The sequence below is a fragment of the Typopeltis vanoorti genome, chromosome 18 (assembly GCF_054136105.1).
Source record: "Typopeltis vanoorti isolate ZY-2024b chromosome 18, IOZ_Tvanoo_1.0, whole genome shotgun sequence".
Lineage (NCBI taxonomy): Eukaryota > Metazoa > Arthropoda > Arachnida > Uropygi > Thelyphonidae > Typopeltis > Typopeltis vanoorti.
The window spans coordinates 68,533,385-68,558,620 of NC_143566.1; the positions used below are offsets into that span (position 1 = coordinate 68,533,385).

The following is a 25,236-nucleotide window of genomic DNA, read 5'->3' on the forward strand; positions in this document are numbered from 1 at the left end:
TTGCTCTTATTATAATTAATTATTAGTGAGTAAAAGAAAAACTCACTTGATTTTTAAAACAACAACAGGGTTATTGTTTTATAAATCAGCTTGTTAGAAAGTAATAAATAAATAATAATACTTAACTTATTAGGCACCTTATACTATTGCTAAGCTTGAGAAATTCAAGTTCATAGGCTAAATCAAAAGATTCAGGACACGATTTCTGAAAATATTTTTAATGAAATATGTTTCACAAAACCTTCGACTTGCTCTATTTTGTGAATAGTTGGCATCTGTGATCGAAAAAGAAAAAAAAAATGAAAAATGTATTAATTTTATTGACGGGTAACAATAAAATATCAATTACATAAACATCGCGATGAGAAAGAAAAAAATCGTCTAGCCTTGTCTAACATCTCCTTAACAAATTCAGCGATTCACACTTTATTTCTTAACATCACTCAAAAATAAATCCTGATTACGCCTTCAATTAACGTATTAAGAAGTCATAGATGTACTGAGTTTCAAAGTTTCTCTCAGTATTTCTTATAAATCAAAACATGCTCTCTGTTAGCAAGTATGTGGCATTCTCAATTATAGTGTAGTATGTTTTAATGGAACTTTTACTGGATTATGATCAACTCTTAAAAGTTTTATGTGCCTGTTTTGCACTTATCTGCTATAATTGCAACATACTTCTCAGTAAGCAAGTATATTGCCCTTCATTTTATTTATTTATTTTTTTTAAAGAGTTTGGCCACCTAAATGAGTTGCAGCTTGCCGTATTTTGAACGTGTAGAACAAACAAAGAAAAAAATCTTAGACTAACTGAATGTTTTTAAAAATCCGTACTGGGATATCGTAGGTAGGGATCGAGTTATTTAATATTACTTAAATGTAAAATCATATAGAATTAGTCCAAGCAATAAAGACCAGGTGACCAATCGTGTGTGTTCATCTTCCAGGTTGTCTGTTTTGAGGGAGGATTTCGAGATGGGAGCTTTTTAGTCCTACGGACATTCCAATAAAGATCGCGACGGTTTTATAAGCCAGTCTTTTTAAATCCATGGTTTGTAGTCTTCAAGTACTTAAATGAAAATGTATCAAGGGATTCATTATATCTGAAATTTGGTAACAATAATAAAAATAATAACAGTATCTTGGGGGGGGGGGGGTAATATATATATGTAATTACGTTTTAAATTAGAAAAAACTTCAAAGAATAAATACTTAAGAAATTAATAAACATGTCTACGCACATTAGGCTGTAAGTAAAAAGAGAATGAAGTTTAGTTTTTTTTTTCTTGTTAATTTTTTTAATTATAATTGAGATATTCTCGGGTTGATAAAGTTTAAGAGCCAGGAGTATAAGCAACAAAAATTCTTTTAAAACATGAATTTGAAATCAGGAACGAACTAGGGAAAGAAAGAAATCGAGACATTTATCAAACACGGTAGCTTAATGGAGCGACAAACAAGAAACAAGAATCAAAATTATATGTCGTACGGAATAAAACCAGAAAACAAAATTAAAAATGACAATGATAATTGTCATTTTCCATTGTAAGAAGATGAACTTGATGGCTTCTTTAAGTTGTGTGCTTTATCATATAGAACTATAAATTTAAAATTTTGCTTCTAATCCCCCAAAACGGCCTAATCCTACCAATCGTTGCCATCGAAAGCGAAACAGCACATAAAATAAACAATGATTCGCAGACCAGAAAGTAAAATTTCGATTTTTTAAATTTATTTTTGAATTTGTACTTTTGCATTTTTGTCAAATAGAAAATAAAATTTTATATCGTTTCTCACATATTTTTCTTTGCCCGAAGTAAAAAAAAAAAAAAATGTTGCGCAAATATTGTTCCCTCGAGAGTCGATTGTGATGTAATACGATATATACTATAATTTACTTTATTACTTTCTGGAAGAGCACGATCTTAATTTCCAATGGTAAGTGACGAATCAACAATAGTTTTGAAATAATAGCGAATACCGAGAGATGCATTCCTAAAAAAGATACTTATTAAACAAGTGCCTATTACCACGGACGATTGCGATGTCAACTGAAGATATTTGTTTATAGATTCTTTCAAGAATGGAAACACACCATGAAAACATCTGTCAAATGAGAGACATGCAGCCAAAAAACAAGGGATGAAAGAATGAGCAGTAAGGAGAATAGTTGTTGCCAAACGATGAGCGCAAGTACTTTGAAAACTCGTGATGCAAACGAGTGCATGGTTTTTTCACTTCTTTTTTATTTATTTATTTTTTTTTAACCTCAGTGGAAACCAGGAGAAGAAACATTTAGTAGGATTTAGAAGCTGACGGAGATGGTTCAGCTGGGAAGATTTATCTCATGTTACATGATAATTAATGTTTCTCAGGAAGCACCACTTTCGGTCGTTCAATGTTGAAGCGTTAGATGATGCAAACATCCTCTCTTTAGTACTTTGATCTGCGCTTTATGTCTCGTCAACAAACCGTAAAACACCGATGAATTTGTCATTTGTTTTTCCTTCACACGTTCATTAATACGATCATATTTACTATTGGTGAGTTCATGGTCGTCATCTGATTTTAAATTGTATCTACAAGGCCAATTATGACTCATTGACCCCTTACACACTGTTAAATAGAGTGCTTAGTATGTTCTGCTCCACGTGCACACATTAACTAGAGAAAATTTATCAGTGCGTACAAATAACGCCATATATTTGCTTTGTGTTAATAGCAACAGACTGAGTGGAGTGGAATTCTTTAACTTTTAAAAGTTCGTAATGGAAAGAAAGAATGTACTACGCACTTCATTATCTCTTTTTCCATTAAAATACTGATTTGATATTATTTATGAAACATCAGAAAGACAAATGTGATCAAAGTTTTAGGAAACAAACTACTTTTTTTTTTGTCTACAGCACTAGCTTTACCAGTCTGTTTGGATAAACATGCAATAAAAGATATCTGACGTTTCTTCTTTAAATGTACCTATATATATCCAAAATTTTTCAGCATAGTATATGTGAAATGAATTCTAGTTATGTTTCTAGAGTTATAAGTGATTGAATTAGGATTTCAACAATTTATTTTATTGCCCTATACTGCAATTCAGTACTCCCGATGAGTTTTGCCTTCTCAGTTTGAATTTACATTACACCATTGTAATGACAAAATATAGCAAAATGCTTTGAAGTGATATTAAATAAAACTGCTCTAGTTGTGAAGTTGGACAGGATTTCATTAAATTCCGTCCCACTTCGCCTGATAATATTCCTCGCGTTCTTGACAGGAATCGAACCCAATTATTGTTTGTTCCACCGTCCTGTTTTTTTTTTTTTTTTGTGGCAATCTCATTCCCCCCCCCCCCTTCCACGAAAAGTTTGAAATCTGTACTATATTTAGTATGTGGATAGGATAAAAGGATACAAAATCAGAAAAAAAAAAACTTCTCTAGAGAGCAAACATTGAACTTTTTTCGATCCACTTAGACGTTCATTAAGCAGCTTAGTGGCAACTCTTTGGCTTCTTGTTTATATAATGTAGACTAGCATGTCGTCTTTCTGTTAACTGCATGCATATGTTCTTCGGCTGATTTGTCTGTTATGCAAGAGAGGGAAGAAAGCCGAGTTTGGGATTTACCAGTGTATATAATGTAACTCCTCTAGGAGCTTGCAGATTGAACATTTCTTCAAAATGCCGAAAACCATCACAATTTTACATTTTGCCGTTCTGCACTCGAGCAATTTTCTAGAGAAGCTGATTTTTATCATGCATTGATATGTTTTGTTCGTCAAACCAAACCTGTGGCAAATGATTTGGAGTCACCAAACTGGCTTAGTTGTCCCAGAGTTTTGATCTGAAATATAACATCCTTGGGATAATATCAAATTCCTGCTATCATGAAACAGTCTCAAGTGTTGCTACAGAAGATCACTGTCATGCCTTTTTTTTTTTTTAAACCAGTTTTCTTCAACATCCTTTGGTTAAAATACTTTTAAAAATATCAGAAAACATTACGGCAGATCTGATACTAAACATATTGTTACAGCGATATCCTGCATATTTTGGGATCATCACCATCACTTTAAAAGATAGTCCGTGCTATAGTGGGTTGTACTTTAGTTTTCCTCTTAATTTTTCTTATAATTTCTTACAGTTAGTGAAATATATTAAAATAAGGTATACCTTGATCATTGCCATCTTCCGCCAACTGTGTTCCCTTTTATTATTTTAAAAGGTAGAAAATATTCAGACTTGACTAGGACTAAAATTAAAAAAAAAAAAAAAAAGGTGCTAGCAAAAACGTATATGCTTTAATCTTCAGATCTGAAGGGGTAATTAATATTTGAATTAAGATTTCAGATTTGAAGAGGACAAAGTCTTTTGTGCTGAAGCTCACCAGCAGGTCCCATTCGATCTCCAAGACGTAGGGACTGCCACATTGCGAAATGGCTTAAATACTTTTGAGCAAATAAAATAAAATGAACTAAATTTTTCTCATTTAAGTTTCTTGCATGACGCACCTCAACTGGCGAAAGAAAAAAAAAAAAGATTTAGAAATTAGAATCATTATACTGTATACTTTTTGAAGTTTTTAATGCACATCTGCTCATAAAAACGAATCTCAGAAATTAGAAACCTTACAATTTACAGCTAGTGGATTCGTATTCACGCAAATGCAAATTCTAACGACTTTACAGCGAAATATGATATTTATAGGAAAAGAAAGTTAAGGTCCATGCGCAAGCATGAAATCTGTAGATAATTAAATAACACTAAGGTTATTTTCGTAGTTTGTTCGCTGCCTCTAGCATTTCAGAGGGATGGGTTTCCTTAGATACGCGCGAAGTCTAATCACGCATTGACCTGAGTATCCCAACCCTGACAAAAGTTCTTCCAGTCAGCAAATAGGATTCGAACCTATAACCTTTCCACTGGGAAAACGCAAGTCTTTATCTATAACCTACGAATCCAAACATGCCGGTATTAGCATAAAAAAGTGCACACATAAAACAAAAGAACGGTACTTTAGAGAAATGTATATATAATAAATAGTGAATAAGTAAATTATCATGAATAACTCTGTACTTGGGATGGTTGTACTTGTTTCACTTTAACTTTCTTTCTGTCTTTTTAATTTATGATAATCCACAAAACATTAGAAGCCTATAGAACATTTAGTATCGTGGTGGGATAAGAGTGCAATAAATCGAAGAGCTTTAAAGATGTGAAAATTGTATGAAAAAGGACAAACGTTATTTTTTTTTTCAAGCAAGTAATAGTTTCAGAATGGGTGATAAAAATCATATACTGTACTACCATAAAATCTACAGCCTGCCACAGTAGGATTCTAACCTATATCCTTTTGACAGCGAAGAAGACGGCCTACTGTATATACGAGGGTGGTCTGAAAAGTTCTCGGCCTAATAATGAAAAAACGAATTTATAATTTCAAAATTATTTTTATTTTTCAACATAATCTCCCTTAAGACTAATACATTTATTCCAGCGATGCTCCAGCGCCATCATCCCGTCCCTGTAGTGGTTCTCAGTAATATCTGCAAAAGACTCCTCTACAGCTGCAATATTTATTTATATGATATCAAAACTAAAACTCTTCCACGCTGACCAGCGAGGAAGAGTTTTAGTTTTGGGAAGAGATAGAAGTCAGAGACAGAGCCAAATGTGGGGAATAGGGTGGATGTTCCAACAATTCATAGTGCAGATCCCTTAATTTTCCAATTGCCAAAACACTTTTGTAGGCCTGATGAAATATGTTTTTTTTCTTCTACAAACCGGGTCTTTTCTCACGAATTTTTTCGTCTAGTCTGGTTAAAAGATCGGAGTAATACTCCCCGGTTATTGTTTTACCCTTTTCAAGATAATTAATAAACAAAATACCTTTAGCATTCCAAAACACCGATGCTTGCTGATGGAACCGACGTTGTCTTCTTTGATGCTGAACAACCGGCTTCTGTCCACTTTTGACTGCTGTTTGTATTCTGGTGTGTAATGGTGAATCCAAGTCTCATCCATAGTAATAAATCGACGCACAAAATCAATTTTATTCTTGTTAATACGCTCCAAGTACTGTTCAGAAATTTTCATGCGAGTGCGTTTTTGATCTATTGTGAGCAAGCGTGGCATCCATCTTGCGCAAAGCTTTTTTATTTGCAATTCTTCATGCAAAATATATCCTACAGGTTCTTTTGAAATGCCTATGGTCTCAGCAATTTCACGCACTTTGACTCGCCGATCATCTAATACCATATCGTGCACTCGATCAATGATTTCTGGCGTTGTTTCACTTTTTGGATGTCCTTCACGTGGATCATCTTCAAGACTGGTACGGCCACGTTTAAACTCGGCAGCCCATTTCTTAATTGTCGAAAACGAATGAGAAGAGTGCCCATAAACTTTTATGAACTTCGAACGAATTTCGTTTGGCGTTAAACCTTCTTTTACAAAGAATTTTATAACCGCACGATACTCAATTTTATCCATTTCAAGGGACAAACAATATTTTTGCTTCAGACAGCTGTATAAAACAAACTACTTGATAGAATGACTTGCAATTTCATACGGATGCTTATGACGGATGTACCAACTTAGAAAAAGAAAATCTTGCCGATAGTTTTGCCATCTATGGTCGAGGCTGAGAACATTTCAGACCTCCCTCGTAAGAGAGCAACCGTATACGCGGGTACCCGATGGCGAGTAAGTACCATCAGTAGGTTGAAGTATAAGATAAGGAAAATGAGAATGATCAATAAGAAAGTTCTGATAAACACCTAGACAAAAATGATATTAAAGCAACTGATATAACCGCAAGTAAGAACATACTAGGATATAAAAACAAGTTACCTTCATAACTCTGTTACTAGTATGTTCTTTCTTGTGGTTATATTAGTTACTTTAATTTTTGTCATTTTTATTCTAGGTGTTTATCAGAACTTTATCCGATCCCCCTCCCCCCCTCGTATATAGCCAAGGCAACGGTAGATCTTCTTTAGCTTACTAAGTTGCGAATGAGTCTGTTTCCGACCCAGAAGCAGACTATGTATACCACATTATGTTTCAGTGGCATCAATAGTTCTGCCTGCGAATACTGAGTGGCAAAGTATATTCTGCATGTTAATAGGCGATATTCCTATGCACCATTGCTATATATACTCACAAAGAAAGTTGTAGCTATATTTTAAAAATCAATTCGTGATTTTTTAATGGGCCTTACGAACTGGGATCTCGATGCAGTACGTTGACTGATCACAAGAAAGCTGGCGCTATATAGAAAGCCGGCGCTATATAGAAAGCCAGCTTCTTGTTAAATAAAGAGTTGTTCTTTTTTTTGTGGTTGCGTAACACAGTTCACCAAGTCGTGCGTATTCAATATTACACCATAATCATCAACAACTAGTCCTCGCATACATCTCTCTCCACTTTGGTGCTCACAACAAAATTACTCCTATTGGTAAAAAAAAAAGAAAAAAGAAGTAAGTTTTGTTACGACTGTGGCATTCTGAATGTTTGTATCCCACCATATGTAAAAGCCAAGATAGTCTAGTAGCAAACCATATTCGATTTCTTTAACTCTACCCCTCTCTTTGCTACTTGTCTCTTGCTAAAAACCACTCCTCATAAGTGGGAATACTAATAATTGTATTTTATCGAGTTTTTGCATTCGCTGAGACTAGCGAACCAGTAAGCTGCATCGGCACGAATTGACTTGAAAGCATGACGATCTGTGTGTGTGTGTGTGGCACACACGCAGATCGTCATAGAAGACCGACTGATTTTTAAGTATGGCAGGTCTAATAAAATCCAGGCCAAGCCTTTTTTCAAGTTTCGGCTATACTAAAATCCTAGTTAGTTATTAGTCCACTTAAATAAAAACTTTTCCCTCACATTATTGTAGTCTTAACAATTTGAATAATTTAGTACATTAGTTATATATTACTTTCATTTAATTTAAATATACTGCTTTTTTTTTTTTTAATTTGTTGCATTTCTAATACCTCAAATCAATGTTTCACATATACTACTATTTACATACCTGCATGACGATATGCACTCTAAAAAACCTTTGAAATAATTCCTTATTCTCTCCAAACAGTTAGAGTTACTAAGCTCAAATATCACATCGCTAAAACGACTTTAATATTAAGTGATTTCACAAGAAGTTTCGTCATCATAGAAAACAATTCCAAAGAAAGTGATTCTTCAAATTCAAGATGCTTGAACTACCACTGTCAGGTAGTATTCCAGCAGCCGAGCAATGTATGAAGATGTACATGTTGACTGACGTCAGAGAAAAGAAACACAATGAATGTACTGGGGAAACATAAATAAACAAATATAATACTCGTGATTTAGTGCAAGTCATGTGCAGATAGACATTAACAACATAAACGAAAAGGTGTAACGGATTCCGAAGACTAATAATACAGCAGAATCAAAGCATTTTAACTTGTGCATGCATTCTTTAAATGTCTTCTTTAATACTTTCTATTTGACATATTCTATTTCTATTCTACATGACAGTCAGTCAGCACATTCAATATCGTTTTTCGAAACACTTTCTCTATTTATTGAAAGGAAAGAAGGATAAGAAAGTCGAAGGATAAATAATAAATAAATAAATATATTATATCGCGTAGACAAATAATGAGTAAACAATATTTCCATATTGAAACTTTGAAGTTCAAAGTTTGAACGTTAAGAGAGCTTACAGATGCATTGCTTATACATTTAAAAATACGTGTATTAGTAGGATTTTATTATAGATTCTTGTTAGTACTTCATTAAGGGTTTTATTACGCACTGAAAAGGCAAATAAGCGAGTCTTAAGCACACTCGTGTATAAATAAATAATGCAATACTAAGAATTTGTAGTTTCGTAAGTCTCTTGATTACCTTCAAAACTTTTAAAGTTTCAATGTGCAAATAGCATTTGTATATATCTACTCTATACTATAAAATGATAAGCTGAAATTGGAAACGGATGTGACGTCGGCTTGAAACGGATGTAGGCTGTAATGTTTTTGTGTAACGTTTTTGTCAAGTTATTTGAAACGTTTTGAAACTCAGGGGCTACTCTGAGTATCGAGTCTTCAAAATTCGAGTCATCGGAATTCAAGGAGAACCGGCCTACCAGTCCGGAACCCGGGGAGTTTGGGCGCCGTAGGCGTCAGGGGGCGGAGCCCCCTAGTTTGGTATAAACAAATAAGAAAATTATCTCAATCAAAACTTGAGTTACGTAAGAGCATTTTCTTTATATGCTGACACTTCGTTATCACACAATTTTGCCAAAGTAATGGTCCAAGGATAAGGGAGGGAAGGGAACAGAAACGTTATCATTTGAAATCGTTTTGTCGATAGAAACAGAATATAGCCCGAAACTGTTTAAGAATAAATATTATAACTGCACTATAGCACTACAACGTCTTCATATATGACTAAATAAACAAAGGCTTAGCAACCTCTAATAATTGTACAATACAGTTTGAAATTATTCAGGAGTTGGATTTTCGTCCTTTTTGCAATAAAAACAATCTAATTCAAACCATAATCACAGAAGCGTAGCTGGAGGGGGCAGTCCGCCCCGGGAGGCACTTTGAACAGTTTGAACTTTTGCAGTTAATTCTAAAATACAGTCTCGAGAACTCAGTTCCAACTATTGTAATACTACAGCGAATTTTCCTCACCATTGCTGTAAGTGTTGCTAGTTGTGAGAGGAGTTTTTTCTAAATAAAATTGATTAAGAATGACCTATATTACTATGAAATAGACTTCGCCAATGTCATCGGCGATTCTGCTAACAGAAAAGCAAGAAAAATAACATTTTAGAATGTTGAAAATAAAGTTTTACTTCAAAAATAAACATAGCGTTTTAATTTCTTTCCCTATACGTCGTTTTGACTTTTTGTAGTATTTTTGGCGTGTATTGAGAGGCGCGGCAAACTCAGGGACCTTCCTGTGCTGCCAAAGCTCTAGCTACACCACTGCATAATCAAACCACATAGACGTATTCCCATTTACCGAATTTTTATTAAATTCAAAACAACCAAAGAGGTTATTGCAATATATAATTTCGACATGTTTTGTTCCTTGGTGTCCCTGCAAATTGTCCGATGGGGGAGGAATGAAATGGCTGGACACACTTTTGTACTGATCTAATTCCAAATTCAGAATTTAGAACTTTAAAATTCTAATTTTAAGAAGCACGCCCACATAATAATATATTTATTATTTACAGTTTCTTACATTTTTTAAATTCATTGATTACCATCTGTATTTTTTTTTTATTAAGTTGTCATCGATGCTATATATATATATATATATATATATATATATATATATTTTTTTTTTAATTTTAAATAATTGAGTTTTTAAAAATGATTACAACAGTGTCTTGTTTTTAAGGCATGGAAAAACCAAAGTAAAAAGCATTTTTTTAAATATACAATTAGAACCAAAACTGAATCCTAATTCCAGAGTACTAAATCGTATTACTTAACGTAGATGGGGAAACTCAATTTTTACATTGCACTAATAATATTTATTTATTCATGGATCTATGGTTTTAAATTCTAACGAAAAGTTGTTTTGTTTTGAATAAGTGCATTCACTATTTTATTCTTTATTGTTCCGAATACCATTTTTCGCTCATTTTTTTTCCCTCAAATGTGTACTGGATTTTTTTTTTCCTTATTCAAGCAAGAAATACGAAAATACAGTATGTCAACGCAATTCAACCATAAAGATGGCTCATATGCAACGAAGACGTGATTTTTTCCCCCATACTTTTAAAATGAAGGCAACAATAACAGGTAAGTTTATTAATTAATTTGGCCGTAGTTAATGTTTTGAGCATAGTATTCACCTGTTTTGGAAGAGCAACTTAGATTAAAAGATTAAACCAGAAACAAAACATTATTTTTAGTTAAATATATTGAGATGCACGAATTTATGTAAGCTAAGCTAAATACTGTAATGAGAAGATTATTATTATTATTATTATTATTATTATTATTATTATTATTCGTGACACCTCCAAGGAGTCCGATTAAACCGAGTAAAGAATAAGTTCGTTATTAATTAAAAAAAAAAAAAATCGTTCCAACAAGAGAGCGACTTAGTTCATAAATTTATATCGACGGTAAATAAACCAAATCTGTTGTTCACTTTTGAATAATCTTTTTTTAAATAAAACACTCAGCTTTAGGAAGGTTATACGTGCTGTGTGAATGTTACCACGAACTTGCGTTTGCATTGTGTATTATAAAATATTGTACGTAAACAAAAATGTTTATGATTTACGAAAGACTAAAGCTGAAAAGATTTGGTCGTTCTTAAAACCTAAAATATTTATCAACATGTTTTTGTCTCTTTTCACGATGAAAATGAAAGCAGTGAATTACTGTTGACATTTTTGGACTTCGCTATCAGCTTAAATAACAATTCTGTATTGCTCTCGGCCACAAGGTTCTATATACCCTTTTTCTTTGTGTGTAGCAAGCCACGATCAGTTCCAAGTACGGAATAGATTTACGACTGCCTTTCCTGTCGTATATTCCCAGTGTCCCGTTCTTGTCGCATGCTCACTAAACATCAATGTTTTATCGAAATAGGAAAAAATAATTTTGTTAAAAATATAAAAAATAAGCTAAATTTACACTCTCTAATTAAAAATATTTTTTCAACCGTTCTTGTAGGGTGCTTATGATATTTCAATTTATGACTGTTTACCAAGGAAGAAATTGATCCCCCCCCCAAAAAAAAAAAAAAACATTATAAACTTCGGTAGTTATTCTTCCAGTAAAGTAATTTTGCTATAGACTTTACTAAAGGGACCGTTTGACCATAGGGCAAGAATATTGCGAAGTCTTGTGAGGAGAGACGAACTGAGATTGACATTATGTTATCCTTTCACACATACTAGTGCACAGACTGGCTCATTTTTAAGTTTCCGTTAGGCTCTAAGTAACTGAAAATAATAATAAATAAATAAATCGCACAAAACTCTTTATCTTCTCTGCTTTGTACTATTTTCACAAATGCGACCTTGATTCTTAGTTGGCAACTAATGCTAAATTTTTAATTATGGCCTCAAGTAATACTTAATGTAATATGATATGTAGAAATAAAATGAAATAAATTATACATGTCACATTAGTTAAACGAAACAATGATATAAATGAAATGATTGTGTTTCGTGTACCGTTTTAGATCTTGTCATTTTGGTGTGGGCGTAATAAAATTGAATGATTACACCTGCCAGTATTCGAAATATGAAAAAATATAAGAAATTGTTTTTCTTAAAATATTTCTGTAGTGCATATAAAATGTCGTAGGAAGGAATTTTTTGGCTCAGAGACTGATCGCAGCCGAGCCCCTGACAATAAAATATCGAATAGAATCATTCGATATTTGTTCACAGTATACACTTTTTTTTTTTTTTTTGTATTGTATTGTATTTTACTCATTTTCTTATAATTTATCTAGAATGAATTTCCTTCATGTAATGAAGTAAATATTACATTTTAATCAACTGAATTAAAATCGTCTGCTTTTTGTTGTTATTTTACTTGAGGGGCGACATCAAGATTTTATTACAGTATGGATGTTCAATAAAAAGGGAAATTGAAAAGATTAACTAAGCCGAAAAGTTCCTTTCAATTTTTTTTGTTCCTTTATTTTCTCCACGTTTGGTATATTTTATCAACTTTTCCTAATGCACATGTTTTGTCCGTATAAGAACTTAGGTCCACAGATCTACCATCTTCCATTTTTCTCTTTTTAGGATTTCTGTATTTTTATGATTTGTGAAGGGGGGGGGGAAGGGGAAACGCAGATGCATTTAATTATCTAAATATTTTCTTGGGATTATTCCACAAATAGTAGCAAAGTAGAATAAACAAGAGGGCCATCTACGACAGTTCTCTCTCTCTCTCTCTCTCTCTCTCTCTCGTATAGATTCTCCCACTGTACCAGCACAGATGATCAGTTCTATGTGAAACAAGTTTGTTGATGCTCTTAGAATAGAATCATTTTGGCATACTGCCAGTATCGCCTTTCACATGTTTTATCTTAAGTTTTTATTTTTCTATTTTTGCTTCATGCCGTGTTGATTCTTGGATTTTCATCAACCATACTTCAAACAAGAACTTTCATTTATTATTTTTTATATATATTTTTTGAGAAAGCATCAAAACAGATGCAATCTTTCTAGTGTTTCCTGTGAATGCTCTAGTAATACCCAACCTTAAAGTGTTCATAAAGTAGTCTGATGTTATTAATAATTCTTTCTCCAGTTGATGGTGCTTCTACAGAATAATCTTGGCCTCATTTCATCTCCCCCCCCCCCACTCCCTCACCATAAGTATCTCCTGAAGCATACTCTTTATTTATTGCTTAAGCCTGAAGGTTAGATTATTTTTCCATGTGATGAATTTTTTTAAACAAATCTTATAATCTTAAAAAGTGCAGGCTTTTTCCAAAAAAAAAAAAAAAAAAAAAAAAGCGTTTATATACATCCATGCTTAATGTGGGATTCGAATTCACAGCCATTGTAATAAACATGCATTGGCTATGACCAGCTGAGCCCATTTTTTTTAATGTAAATCTCACCCACTAAAGGCTGGAACTTATAATATTAATACTGCGTGCGTGCGTGCGTGCGTGCGTGTGTGTGTGTGTGTGTGTGTGTGTGATGTATTACATAATCTGGAAATCTTGTTCTAGAGACAAAACATTTTCAGTTCACTTCTGAATTCTAATAAACAGCAATGGTGGTGGTGGTTTCATACCAGACGACGAAAATCATGCACTACTTAAAGATTCACAAACATCCATTCCACCATGGGATTCCTACCCTGGTACGCTATCCCCTTCCTCCGCCAACCAAACCAGCAAATTTTTTTTTCAACGTCAAGAGTCAGCATTGGATTACCTGCATTCGTCTGGATATTTTTTATATTCCTCTCTGCGAAATCAGAATTATTATCGAAAATCTTGAAAGGATTATTACTTTAATTAAATCTCATTTTCTTCAGAATGCCCATTGAAGAAATGAAAAGGAAATAATTTCCTTATTCCAGAATACTCGGATTGGAATCTTGTTATCTCATATTTAAAGAGATGGCAGAATTTTTCAACCCAGAAATGTGGGCTCTCCTTGCCCTTCCTTCTTGAAAAACCCACAAGCCAAGGACGAAATCAACAATCAACTGACATAGTACACTTTTATATCATATATCTTGCCCTTGGTCTTGGAGTAATATTAACCAGCCAAAGAATACAAAAATATTAAACTTTTTTTTTTCTAAATTTCTCTGATGGAAGCGAGATTGATTATATATAACATATATACATCCCATGATTTTAGTTACCTCTCATTGATAATTCGAAGCAACCGAAAATTTTGTATATCCAAACCTGTTTTATATGAACTTAATGTTTATATAAAACGGGTTTACATTTGAAGGTAACAGAAATTTTATGAAGAAAAATGTGAATTCCTGGATAGTAAATAGCGTAGCGTGTAGGATTGAATTCCCTCCCACGATCGGGTTTGGATTGAACATCTCTCACTTAATGAAGTCAGTTGGTTAAAATAATGATGGCATATTATTCTAAAGTTCATGTAATTTTAGATTAGCAACCTGAGACCTTTCACAATCCAATTTCTTTTGTTACTTAGAGTAACAGAAACTTTATGATATTAAGTTAAACATAAATGCAAAAGTGCAACTTTAGGTACTTAAGGACCACCATGCATTGAGTTCTGTAAAAGCTGAAGATCTTGGCAAACGGCCACAAAGTTCAATGTTGGACATCAGAAGCCAAGTTTCCTTGAAAAAATTGAACTTCATGAACTGCATGTCGAATATTATGACAGAGCCGCCATTGAATTACACAACGAATGCTAAAGTTGCACTTGAATGCATGCCAAGACCGAATGTGTGAAAGCAAATGGAGGATGTTGTTTCAACCGTTGCGCCTACGTCCATACTTTTTTTCCCTGTCATATATATATATATATATAACAGAAAAAAACTTCTGATATATATATCAGAAGAGGCACAAGAAGATAATGAATAAAATATTAAAATGATGCTGAAATAAATGCTGTTTGGAATCGAATACATTCAATTCAATAGGCAGTGAATTGTAATGGGATAATTGATTATCTGATCACTGTGAAAGGCTTCTTTATGGCCACAGGGCGCAGTGGATTTACTTTTTAAGTGCATATTCCGAACTTTAGTGTGCGTGAATGAAGCTACAACGAAATTCAAGTTTGATCCGCATTGGCGGTTTGGATTACTACTTATATTTCGGTAAATGAAACGTTAATTTTGTTGCCGACTTGCTGTGAATTTGAAATTCACCGAGGTTTGGATCTTTGTAAAATTACATTTTTGGAAGCTGACTGAAATTGTCCGAAATAATACCATTAGAGACTGTCTCTCATGAAGGATGCTCGACTAATCTTAACCCATTCACAGTTAATAATACAAGTTTTTAAATATTTCAGTAGGTGTGGGTTAAAAAATATATTTGCCTGTTTATAGTACAATGTCAGTTGCATTTTAGTTTATTAATAACGAAACACTGTACCCTTACAGGACTGGCATTATTACAAATTTTATTTTCTTTATGTTAAGTATTGTGGCACATTATACTGATAAAGTGACATTTATACTAACTCCAAGTCTTGTTTCCACTCATCCTTGTTTCAAGACTTGTTTTAATGAGATTTTTAAACTGCACTTCAAAGATCGGGTTATTGAATTTTTTCGAATTAAGGCTATATTATGTTTGTTAATTGCTTGTTTCTTCTGGAAGGTTTGCTTGATTTGCGCAATAAAATATTGCTGTCACTTCCGTGCGAGATCGACTATGATTCACAGTCAGTTGAAAAGCCTTGTCGTCTCTACTGACTGAACACTTCAAATGTAAAGGAAGGCTCTTGAAAACCTGACATTTAGGGAGCCTTCGGACATATATGTTTTTAAGTGCATTTACAAAGATGCCATAACATGTAAGTACAGTATTCATTTTGTCTGTCCCTATGCAAATTATTTCGGAATTCTTGCTCTACGAATTTTATTCGGATTTGGTATTGGAAGCACTTCAAAAATTTTGTCGGGTATTTCAATTTTTGTCAATCGGATATTTGCTTGTTGAGGAATGGGCGCAAAGTGGAAAAACGTGTCCAAAGTAGTTACCGCAGTGACTTCTCTCTGATGAATGAATTTAATAAGATTTGGGATTTAAGATACAAACACGAAAATGTTTGTGTGCTTCAATTTTGATTTCACTTGAAGCAGTCTTAGAAATTTTGCAAAACGAACGAAAATGATATAATAATCTTTAACCAGCTGAATGAAATTTAGTGTCTAGTAGGATATATTAAAATTTGAAAAATGAATTTTTAATTTTGGTTTCAGCCACAGTCAAAAATACAGTAATCAAAAGAGGTAGCCACTTGCGGTGTACATTTAGTCATGTTGGATGTGCCTTTCTGTAGTAAGACATTTTAAACTAACTGTAGGTCCAGAATGTTTTTTTTTTTTTTTTTACGTAAATCCTACTCAAGAAAATTTGTTAATCTATAGTACATATTGGTGCATTGAGTTAAAGGTTAGCTAATCCTGAAATCTACTCTAGAGACCAAACAAAACTTTTTAAGCAGTTTATTTCGCTTCATTATAGCAATTTTCGTTGTTAAAATAGTCTTAAGTCGAAGAGTTCGAATTCCTGTGTGCGTGTGTGTGTGTGTGTTCATAATTCGATTTTTATTAGCAAAACAACTTAAAACGATGTTTTCCTCTTTTTTATAATTTGACAATTTTTATCTGAGAAACGATTCAAATTATAATAATTCCGTCCTAAATCAAATTTAATAAATTTGATTAATGCGAGGCTTAACCACGAAAGGTTGTAAATCAATCGTACATAGTATCATGGGTGGGCTAATGGGACTAGAACCGGATCCACTGAACTTCAGACCAAACACAGAACTTTTTTTCAAGTCACTTCAGACTTCCAGTAAGCAAGTTAGTGCTGCCACACCGGGCGATGAAATTCATCTATTATCTAAAGGCATTCACAAACAACCGTGTCCACAGGGGAAGAAATTCGAACCCGGATCTGTTGATTGAGGATAGAAGCGCAATCCGCTCGGACAATCAGGCCGCCGATTTAGGATGGCTTAAAATTTATTAAGTTGTTTTACTTAAATAATTTTAATGACAAAATCGGGCAGAATACAATTATGTTTAGAACGCAGCTGTTGTGATAATGTATGTATGACTGTCTGCCAACATTTCCTTACGTATTTAGTATACATTTGTCTTCGCAAAGAAAAGCTGTATTTTTACCCTCTCAGGTATTAGTAGTAATATTAGTAAAATGAATGAAATGCTAAGAAGCCCAGCTTACGTATCATCTGCGTTGGTGGACAAATAAAAAGAAGTAAATCTCGAGGGAACATTCTTGAAAGTGCACCAAGAAACAATAAGCCAGCTCTGCATTATTCCTAGGGAAAAATACACTTTCCTCTGGATTTTTCAGTAATGCCGTTTTATTAATAAGTAATCAGTAATAATGTAACTGATTCGTAACGAACATTCGTATTAATGCAAGACGAAAAGTCTTGTACGAATCTTAAAGGAAGTGGCGCACTTAGGATTTAATCTTGAGAGGGGGTGTCGAGTTTAGTAGACGATTTGAGAATACACACTACGCATCGCATACGACCTATGACTGAACATCTGCAATGATCACTAATTCATAAGTAGAATAGAAATAGAAGACACGACACAACATAAATTAAAAAAATGAATTTTAATTACAAAAAAATTTTTTGAAAATTTTCTAATGTTGTTTTTTTTTATATTTCTTTGGGGGGAAGGGTCCCTTGGCCCCCACCTCTGGGTACGCCACTGATAGGAAGCATTTTTATTAAAGTACAGCATCCTAAAACATCGAAGTTTCTGTTTTACATAACAAGTTGTATATTCCTATATAACACAATAAATATTTTTATAGAACTATGTCGATCGCGTACGATTTTGGCTTGCGTTAACACTGCACTACATAAAAGATGGATGAACTGAAATTATATTTCCTTTTTTTTTATTAAGATTTCATTGACTCTCGCAGAACTCTTTCTAACTGTTTCAGAAGTCAGGTTTATCCGTCTGTATTTAACCATCACGACGAAACCTTGTAATCACTCTCTCTCTCTTTCCAAAATTCATAGTAAAAAAAAAAAAAAAAATCAGCTAACGCCTTTTATTCCCTTTATAGGGAGTAGGCGAGGCCTTTATACTCTATCTAGCTTTCGGAGACTGAGTGGGCAGTTCAATCTCCATCGGTAGGCAATCAGCGATAGCTGGCCCATGTCTATCACTAATTATAGCAGCCGCCGATGAAGAGACTGGCAAACAAGTTCTGCCATCTCTTGGTACCTAACCCAAATAAGATATTTTACTGTCTGAAATAATGTGGGTACTACGGTCGATTTTCTTGAGTTTACGGGATAAAAAAACAGAGTTTCCGGGAGGAAAAACCCGCTTGCCCGTGCCAGAGATCGACTAACTCGGAAATCGGTCGAAGAAAGGCTTAGAAAAAGTTCCTCCAGTCGGCGACTAGACTTGAACTTAAGTCTGACTTCAAGCGACCAAGCACAGAGGACGCAAGCGCCACTTCCACTGAGCTACACAGGCCTCAAAAAAAATTCATAGTAAAGAATCTTTATTATTATTATTATTATTATTATTATTATTATTATTATTATTATTATTATTATTATTATTATTATTATTATTCCGTGACACCTCCAAGGTGCCCAAAGACTCATCGTAGAAGGGTACACTACTCAACTATAACTCACCGTCTCCCTTACTTGATCTTCCCACTACATGACACTACTATCAACACGAAGCGCCATCTATCACCCATCACCACTAGTATATTGTCTGTAAATTGTGTGTGTTCTTATAGCTGATTTTCCTGTATGCGGGATGAAAAAAACCTGAGTTTCCGGGAGAAAAAACCTTACTACCTTATGAGATCGGCTAACTCACTTTCATTCGAAGAAGCCCATATAATGATACCTCTCGTCACGACGAGAATCGAACTCAGTTCTTTTCCATTCGAAGGGCGCAATGTACCGTGGTTCTTCCAACTGCTCTGCGGGGCGCTTCAAGTTCAAAGTATTACGTTTACGGAGTGAGTATACTTGCTCCCCTTCTTGTACAGTGTTTATGAATTTTCTTGACTTTTCTACTCTAAGTTTTCTTAACAAGGGATACTTAAAAAATTCGCATTTATTTTTAAATAAAAATCGAATCTTAAGCCTTTATTACGATTATTATTTATCTATGCGTGACTGTGTAGTCTCGTGATTACTCCCATCAACGGAAGAAAGGCCTAATGTTCGATTCTACTGTAGTTGCCGCCTAGAAAAACTTTTTCAACTGGTCCAGAAATATCGACCGCTGAATACTCACGATTAAACACATATATTACCAGTTAGGATTAGGAACACGCGTAGCCTGCAAGTTGCCCGCTGCATAAGTTAATTCCCTTTTTCCCTTTGGTGAGTGAAAAGGTACTAAAGTTGCATTAATTTACTAGATCTTTAATACAGAAAATAACATTAAGAACAAGACAATGGGTTGTTGCGAAGATGCCCGTTTTGATTTTTTATGGCATGATTTACATAAGAAAACAATACAAACAGTATAACGGTAGTTTGCTATGCCAATGATATTCAATTCACTATACTTTCTAGAAGACGAAGGGATAATATGGACTCGACGTGCGCAAGTATAAGCTACTGTTGTCATACAAAAATTATGTCATCTTGTCTTAGTTGTCAAGTAAAACTATTTTGTAGTACACAGAAATTTATGTAATGTTAGAAAGGCCTTGTTGGGGAAAAAAAAAAAAAATTCTGCAAGAGCTATACAGTTGGTATTTCACATTGCAATGGGGACAATGGAAGAGGAATTAGATCAACGAATCCAGTGAATACATCGGATTCAATTCGAGATTTGTGTTTCGTTTCTGTAGTATGGACCGATAACTCGGTTGTTTGTCGGTTTCGACCGTTTTTGTATTTTACGATTTTTGTTTGCAAAGATCTCATTAATAAACCTAGTAGGAGTTTTTATCTCATGTAAGTCGTAGGATTTTGTATAGTGTGTTTCAGTACACTCTTAGATCCGATTATTGATGACTCTTTTTGCAGAGCATATTTATTTAAGAATGCACAACCTTTCATTTAAAAGGTTGAGAAAGGTGGACGTATAGTAAGTAGATTTATAAGATTATTGATTATTATTATTTTTATTATTCGTGACACCTCCAAGGAGTCCGAAGACTCATTACGGGAGGACACCTACAACTGTCTCAACTACTACACCAAACCTCTACTACGAATCATCTCCATCAACGCCATCTACCGCCCACCTCCACCACTACCACAACTAGTATTTTTTGTCTGTAAATTGCGTGTGTTCTGAAGGGCCGATTTGTCTGTATGCGGGATGAAAAACCCGAGTTTCCGGGAGAAAAAACCCTGCTACTTCCGTATGAGATCGGCTAACTCACCTTCGATAATAAACCACAAAGAATAAAAAAATAGGCAAGTTTAGATTGGCTCTTTTATTTGTGTGTGTGTGTGCGTGTGTGTGTGTGCGCGCGCGCGTGTGTTTCTGCATAAATAATGACATTTGGAATGAATTACTGCAAAATCATTTGTAATAATTATTCTGTGTTGGAACTAGTTTAGTTTTTTTTGCATATAATTATAAACAGCACAAGACAGTTTTAGGCTGAATTTGATGTATTGCCTGAAACTTTAAACTCAAGGGCATCTCTAATTTAAGGTTTTGATTTTTTTTTAAATTTAATACTGTAAGGCAAACTTTTCATCCTGTTAAAATAAAAACAAATTTTGAACTTGCCTGACAAATCAGTGTCATAAGATCAACTATGCATTTCAAGATATGGATATTTGATGGATATAAACGAGTAATTTTTTACTTTTGCGTTACGCATTCAGATGATTGATTATTAGCCATGGACAAGCAAATCCAACACGTAAACTACATAATACATAAACTACATAAAGCGATTGCATAATACTTAATTAGTAATCACTTGAAGTAGTTAAATGTTTTAACTCGTAAGCATTTCAGTAGATGATTAAGCATTATATAACAGGAGTACTGCAAAAGTTTTACGGATAAGTTTTTTCTGTGCGCAGAATTTTTAGCATTATTACATTTATCGCGTCATAATTATTATGAAATGTAAATAGTTGATCAACTGAGCACGTACAAATAAAGTACTTACTTTCACTTTTTCATATTATTTAGGAAATATTGACTTTATTAACAATTCATATTTGATTTTATCAGCAAGAAGTTGGATGATCCCGTTGCGTCTACCGCCACAATTATGTGGTAGAAGCGACACGAATGTTTCATTCTCATGTGACATCATGTTTGTTGATAATTTCAGAATAGAATGAATATTGGCACGTTGCCAATACATTCATGGGCCATCACATTTCATGAGTTGATCACGTGAATCAATTGTAGTGGAACGAAACAGGTGAAAATCCTAGAATGAATACTTACTATTGCAATCACGTGTATTAAACTATATATTATTAAATTAGGATTCTAATAAGCACATTGTCTTAGCAGATTTACTAATTCTGTCACGTGGACTCATTTTAAATAGAAAAGCAAGGGAGTTATTGATATTATTTTATATTTTCCCAACAAACTCAGATCGATGTTTAAGCAAGCTGATATATATACGATGTGTGTGTGTGTGTGTGTGTGTGTGTGTGTGTGTGTGTGTGTGTGTGTGTGTGTGAGAGAGAGAGAGAGAGAGAGAGAGAAGAAGAGAGAGAGAGAGAGAGAGAATTTGTGACTAAATCCTGAAGGAAACAAATCGACAGATATCTGTTAACAACAAACAGAAGCTGTCATTAAAATACAGTATTTGTTCACCTCGTAGACAAAAGGGGCAATGATGATATATAACATATGTCACAGTTCATCGGTTGTCTGTTGTAAAACTAAGGTAGCGAATAAGAGTTTGAAATCTAATTAACTTATCCATTTTTTAGGTTTTCTATGTACAGTAACCGAACTCCTCCCCACAAAACCTAACTGCAGTTATCTAATATGTGCTGTATTTCAAACAAGCCTACTTTCACAACATATCAAAACTAAAGATCGAGAAACACTGTATCTGAGAGAATCACCCAGTCAAGTGAATAAGATGGTAAAAAAGTACATAATATCTTTATTATAATTTCAAAGTCGAAATTCAACCGCAGCGCTTATTTATTTATTTCGTATGGGGTTCTCCCATTTCCTCCCCCCGTCCCTTAGGACAGGTTGATTTTATTTTATGACTGTAGATCCGTGTGTATTCACGGGGACTGTTTGCTTACTTTGGGAACGAAAAACATGAATTTCTGGATGAAAAAAGCCCTATGAGACTGGCTAACTCACCTTTAGTCAAAACAGCCAGATAAAGATTCCTCACATTTTGGACGGGAATTGAACCCGGGTCTTTCCAACCCAAGGGCTTCATCTATACCGACTGAGCTATGGAGACTCTATTAACTGCATACCAATTTTTTAAAGTAAAAAAATGTAACTATGATCACCAGTCGAGAGTTGCCACCGACCCAAAGAAGCACTTGTTCATACGTATGTGCATATTTATTGATTATACAATGATATATTAATACATTTATAATATAAAGAAAGAAAGAAATTTTCTATATATTTCCCTTTTACTGAATTTTAAAAAACATCCAGATATCGTACATGTAAAGTAACTAAATGACATGCAGTAAGGTTTTAAATTAGCATCCATCTTATTCGCCATAACAAATCCTTACAATATTGAAGTCAGAATTCCTAAGAACGAAGATAGCTTAACGAAATAAATATGCGGAATAACTTACGTGAATTTTTTTTATTTAGCATAAAATTTTTAAAACGTCTCGAAAATTGCTTATGGTCTCTTTTTTATGTACTTTTCAAAAATCAAATAATTAACTATAATTGACTGTAGGCTTAAACGCAGCTACTTTACACCACACTGTTCGAACATTTACTTACGTAAATGAATAGAACATATTTAAATATGTACAACAGTATTTAAATATGAGTGGGAAAGATCTTCAAGAACCATCAAACTGAAAACCTATTAACTTGTGTATTCAAATGGAAAACATAACGTGACTGTTGGATGTAATCACTGTGTAAGTGAATAGTAAAGAAAATATTTTTTTTTAGGTAAAAAAAACTATTTAATTAACGTTAAAACGTGTTAAAAAATTCGAAATTCCTTGCGGTATTAAAAAGCGTTATATGCGACGAACTCATACATTTTTGTACAAATTTGTAAAGGAAACATAAGAAACAGTTGGCATAACGCAAATAAGCATTATGCAATTAAATATTGCATATACTGTATACTGCATCGTTAAAAGTCATTCACTCTAGGTAAAAGAGCTAAATAACTCTTCGATATACTAATCGCTAATCTTGAAAAACGACATCTTCATTTGTATGTGCATTTATATTTTTCGATTACTAATTTTACGCCGTAAAAGTCGTGCCAGACTTTTACAATTTCTTTAACAGTCACTTTTATTTTTTCAACACTTTTATTTATTCAACACTTTTATTTATTCAACATTTATTCGACTGTGAGTCGAATAAATGTTGAATAAACTTTTCCTAATACTAATCAGGGAAGTACGATCTTTATCTCTTCAGTAGCCTCTTTCTTTTCATCTCTATAGACTTTCGAAGTGGCACTAAATTGGTGAAATATGTAGGGTTATTAGGAACAATCTTTGCACTTTGAAACAATTATTGCAACAACTCCCCCCCCCTCAGATTTCCAGAGGTAAAACTTACATTATTAAGAAAAAACTCAAAATTTCATTTACGAATGGTAATTTCTGATGAATGCCCGACGAACTGTTCACAGCCTGATCGATTATTGAAAGCCGGCCAGAGCATTTACTTCATAGACAACATTTTTTTCGAAAATACTTGTACCAGAAATAAATGAAAGTCGTATAAAGTGTTTCCACATTAAATTTTATTGGAAATCGCCGGATTTCATGGGTAGAGATTTGAATTCATTAAACTACAAAACTTAACGATTTTGCTGCTGTTGAGTCACATTGTACTTAAATGAAAATTCACACCTGATGGAAAGGGTTTCATTTACAATAATTCTCCGAGATGCATTGTGAAATGCATCTCGGAGAATTAGTAACTTCGAAGTTTTTTTTTTAATGGCATAAGTTTTCCTTCGTCATGTCTCAGGTTTTTTATTATTTCTTATGATCGTATCCGAGATATTACACATAAATCTCAGTTTGTAAAAAATGACATCGAATTATATTATTCCATATAAGGCAAATTCAAAATTATACTCTTTTATTCGATACTTGCCAAAACCGAAATTATACTGTATTATTCAGTATCGGCTAAAATTGAATCCTAGATTTAGGGAATAAATAAAGACAATTTCTTGAGAACACTTTCTCGTACAGTTCGCATTGGAGGGAAAACAGGCGGGTTAAGTATATTGGATTTGGTTATAACGTCAGATGATGTGATTTGATTACAGACAAGATGTCAACTTTGCCATCATTTGTCAACTTTGGTAAGAGTGATCACGCAATCCTAACTTGAGAGGTGTTCTTAGGGATGTAGATGTATATCTGGAACAAGACGATATATGCGGATCTATAGGACAGGAGATTAGGCTCAGAAAACTCAGGCCATCGCTTCCAAAGAACTATTACTAATGGTTAAATACAGTATTAGTTACCTGCATAACCGACAACGTTAAATTCTGATAGGCTTTTCAGTTGAAAGTGTTTGCCGATCTCATACAGAGGTAGCGAGTTTTTTTGTTTTTTTTTTTTCTTCTCGGAAACTCACGTTTCCAGGCAAATCAGTCAGCGAACACATGCAATTGATACACAGAAATGCTGTTAGTGGGTAGTAGATGGAGAATAAAGAAGTGTACAGACATTATACAAATAATGATAAAAGATAAAAATAACCGCATCCGAATGACATTTCGATTTTTAAGTAAATTTCGGTTTTTTTGAATGTGTAGTTCTTTTTATCCTTTTTGTTACTGATTATTAAAGCAAAATTCCTTTGT

General features: G+C 33.7%; 2 protein-coding genes across 4 annotated transcripts in view; one reads left to right on the forward strand and one right to left on the reverse strand.

Annotated features, from left to right (window-relative positions):
* LOC150096746 (uncharacterized) overlaps window positions 1–25,236 on the reverse strand; it is a 128,780-nt gene that overhangs the window by 74,091 nt on the left and 29,453 nt on the right. Inside the window, exon 1 of one of the 3 annotated variants that reach the window (XM_090408249.1) lies at window positions 8,042–8,260. The exons of the other annotated variants lie outside the window; for them this stretch is intronic. Within the exon in view, the coding sequence (XP_090264375.1) occupies window positions 8,042–8,047 (6 nt within the window). The 5' untranslated portion in view covers window positions 8,048–8,260. Of the gene's footprint in view, window positions 1–8,041; window positions 8,261–25,236 lie in introns of those variants that run through there. 3 annotated transcript variants of the gene reach the window in all.
* Trs31 (trafficking protein particle complex subunit 31) overlaps window positions 10,714–25,236 on the forward strand; it is a 331,260-nt gene continuing 316,737 nt past the window's right edge. The window contains exon 1 of the mRNA XM_090408257.1: window positions 10,714–10,817. Coding sequence (XP_090264383.1) covers window positions 10,751–10,817 — 67 coding nt within the window. The 5' untranslated portion in view covers window positions 10,714–10,750. The remainder of the gene's footprint in view (window positions 10,818–25,236) is intronic.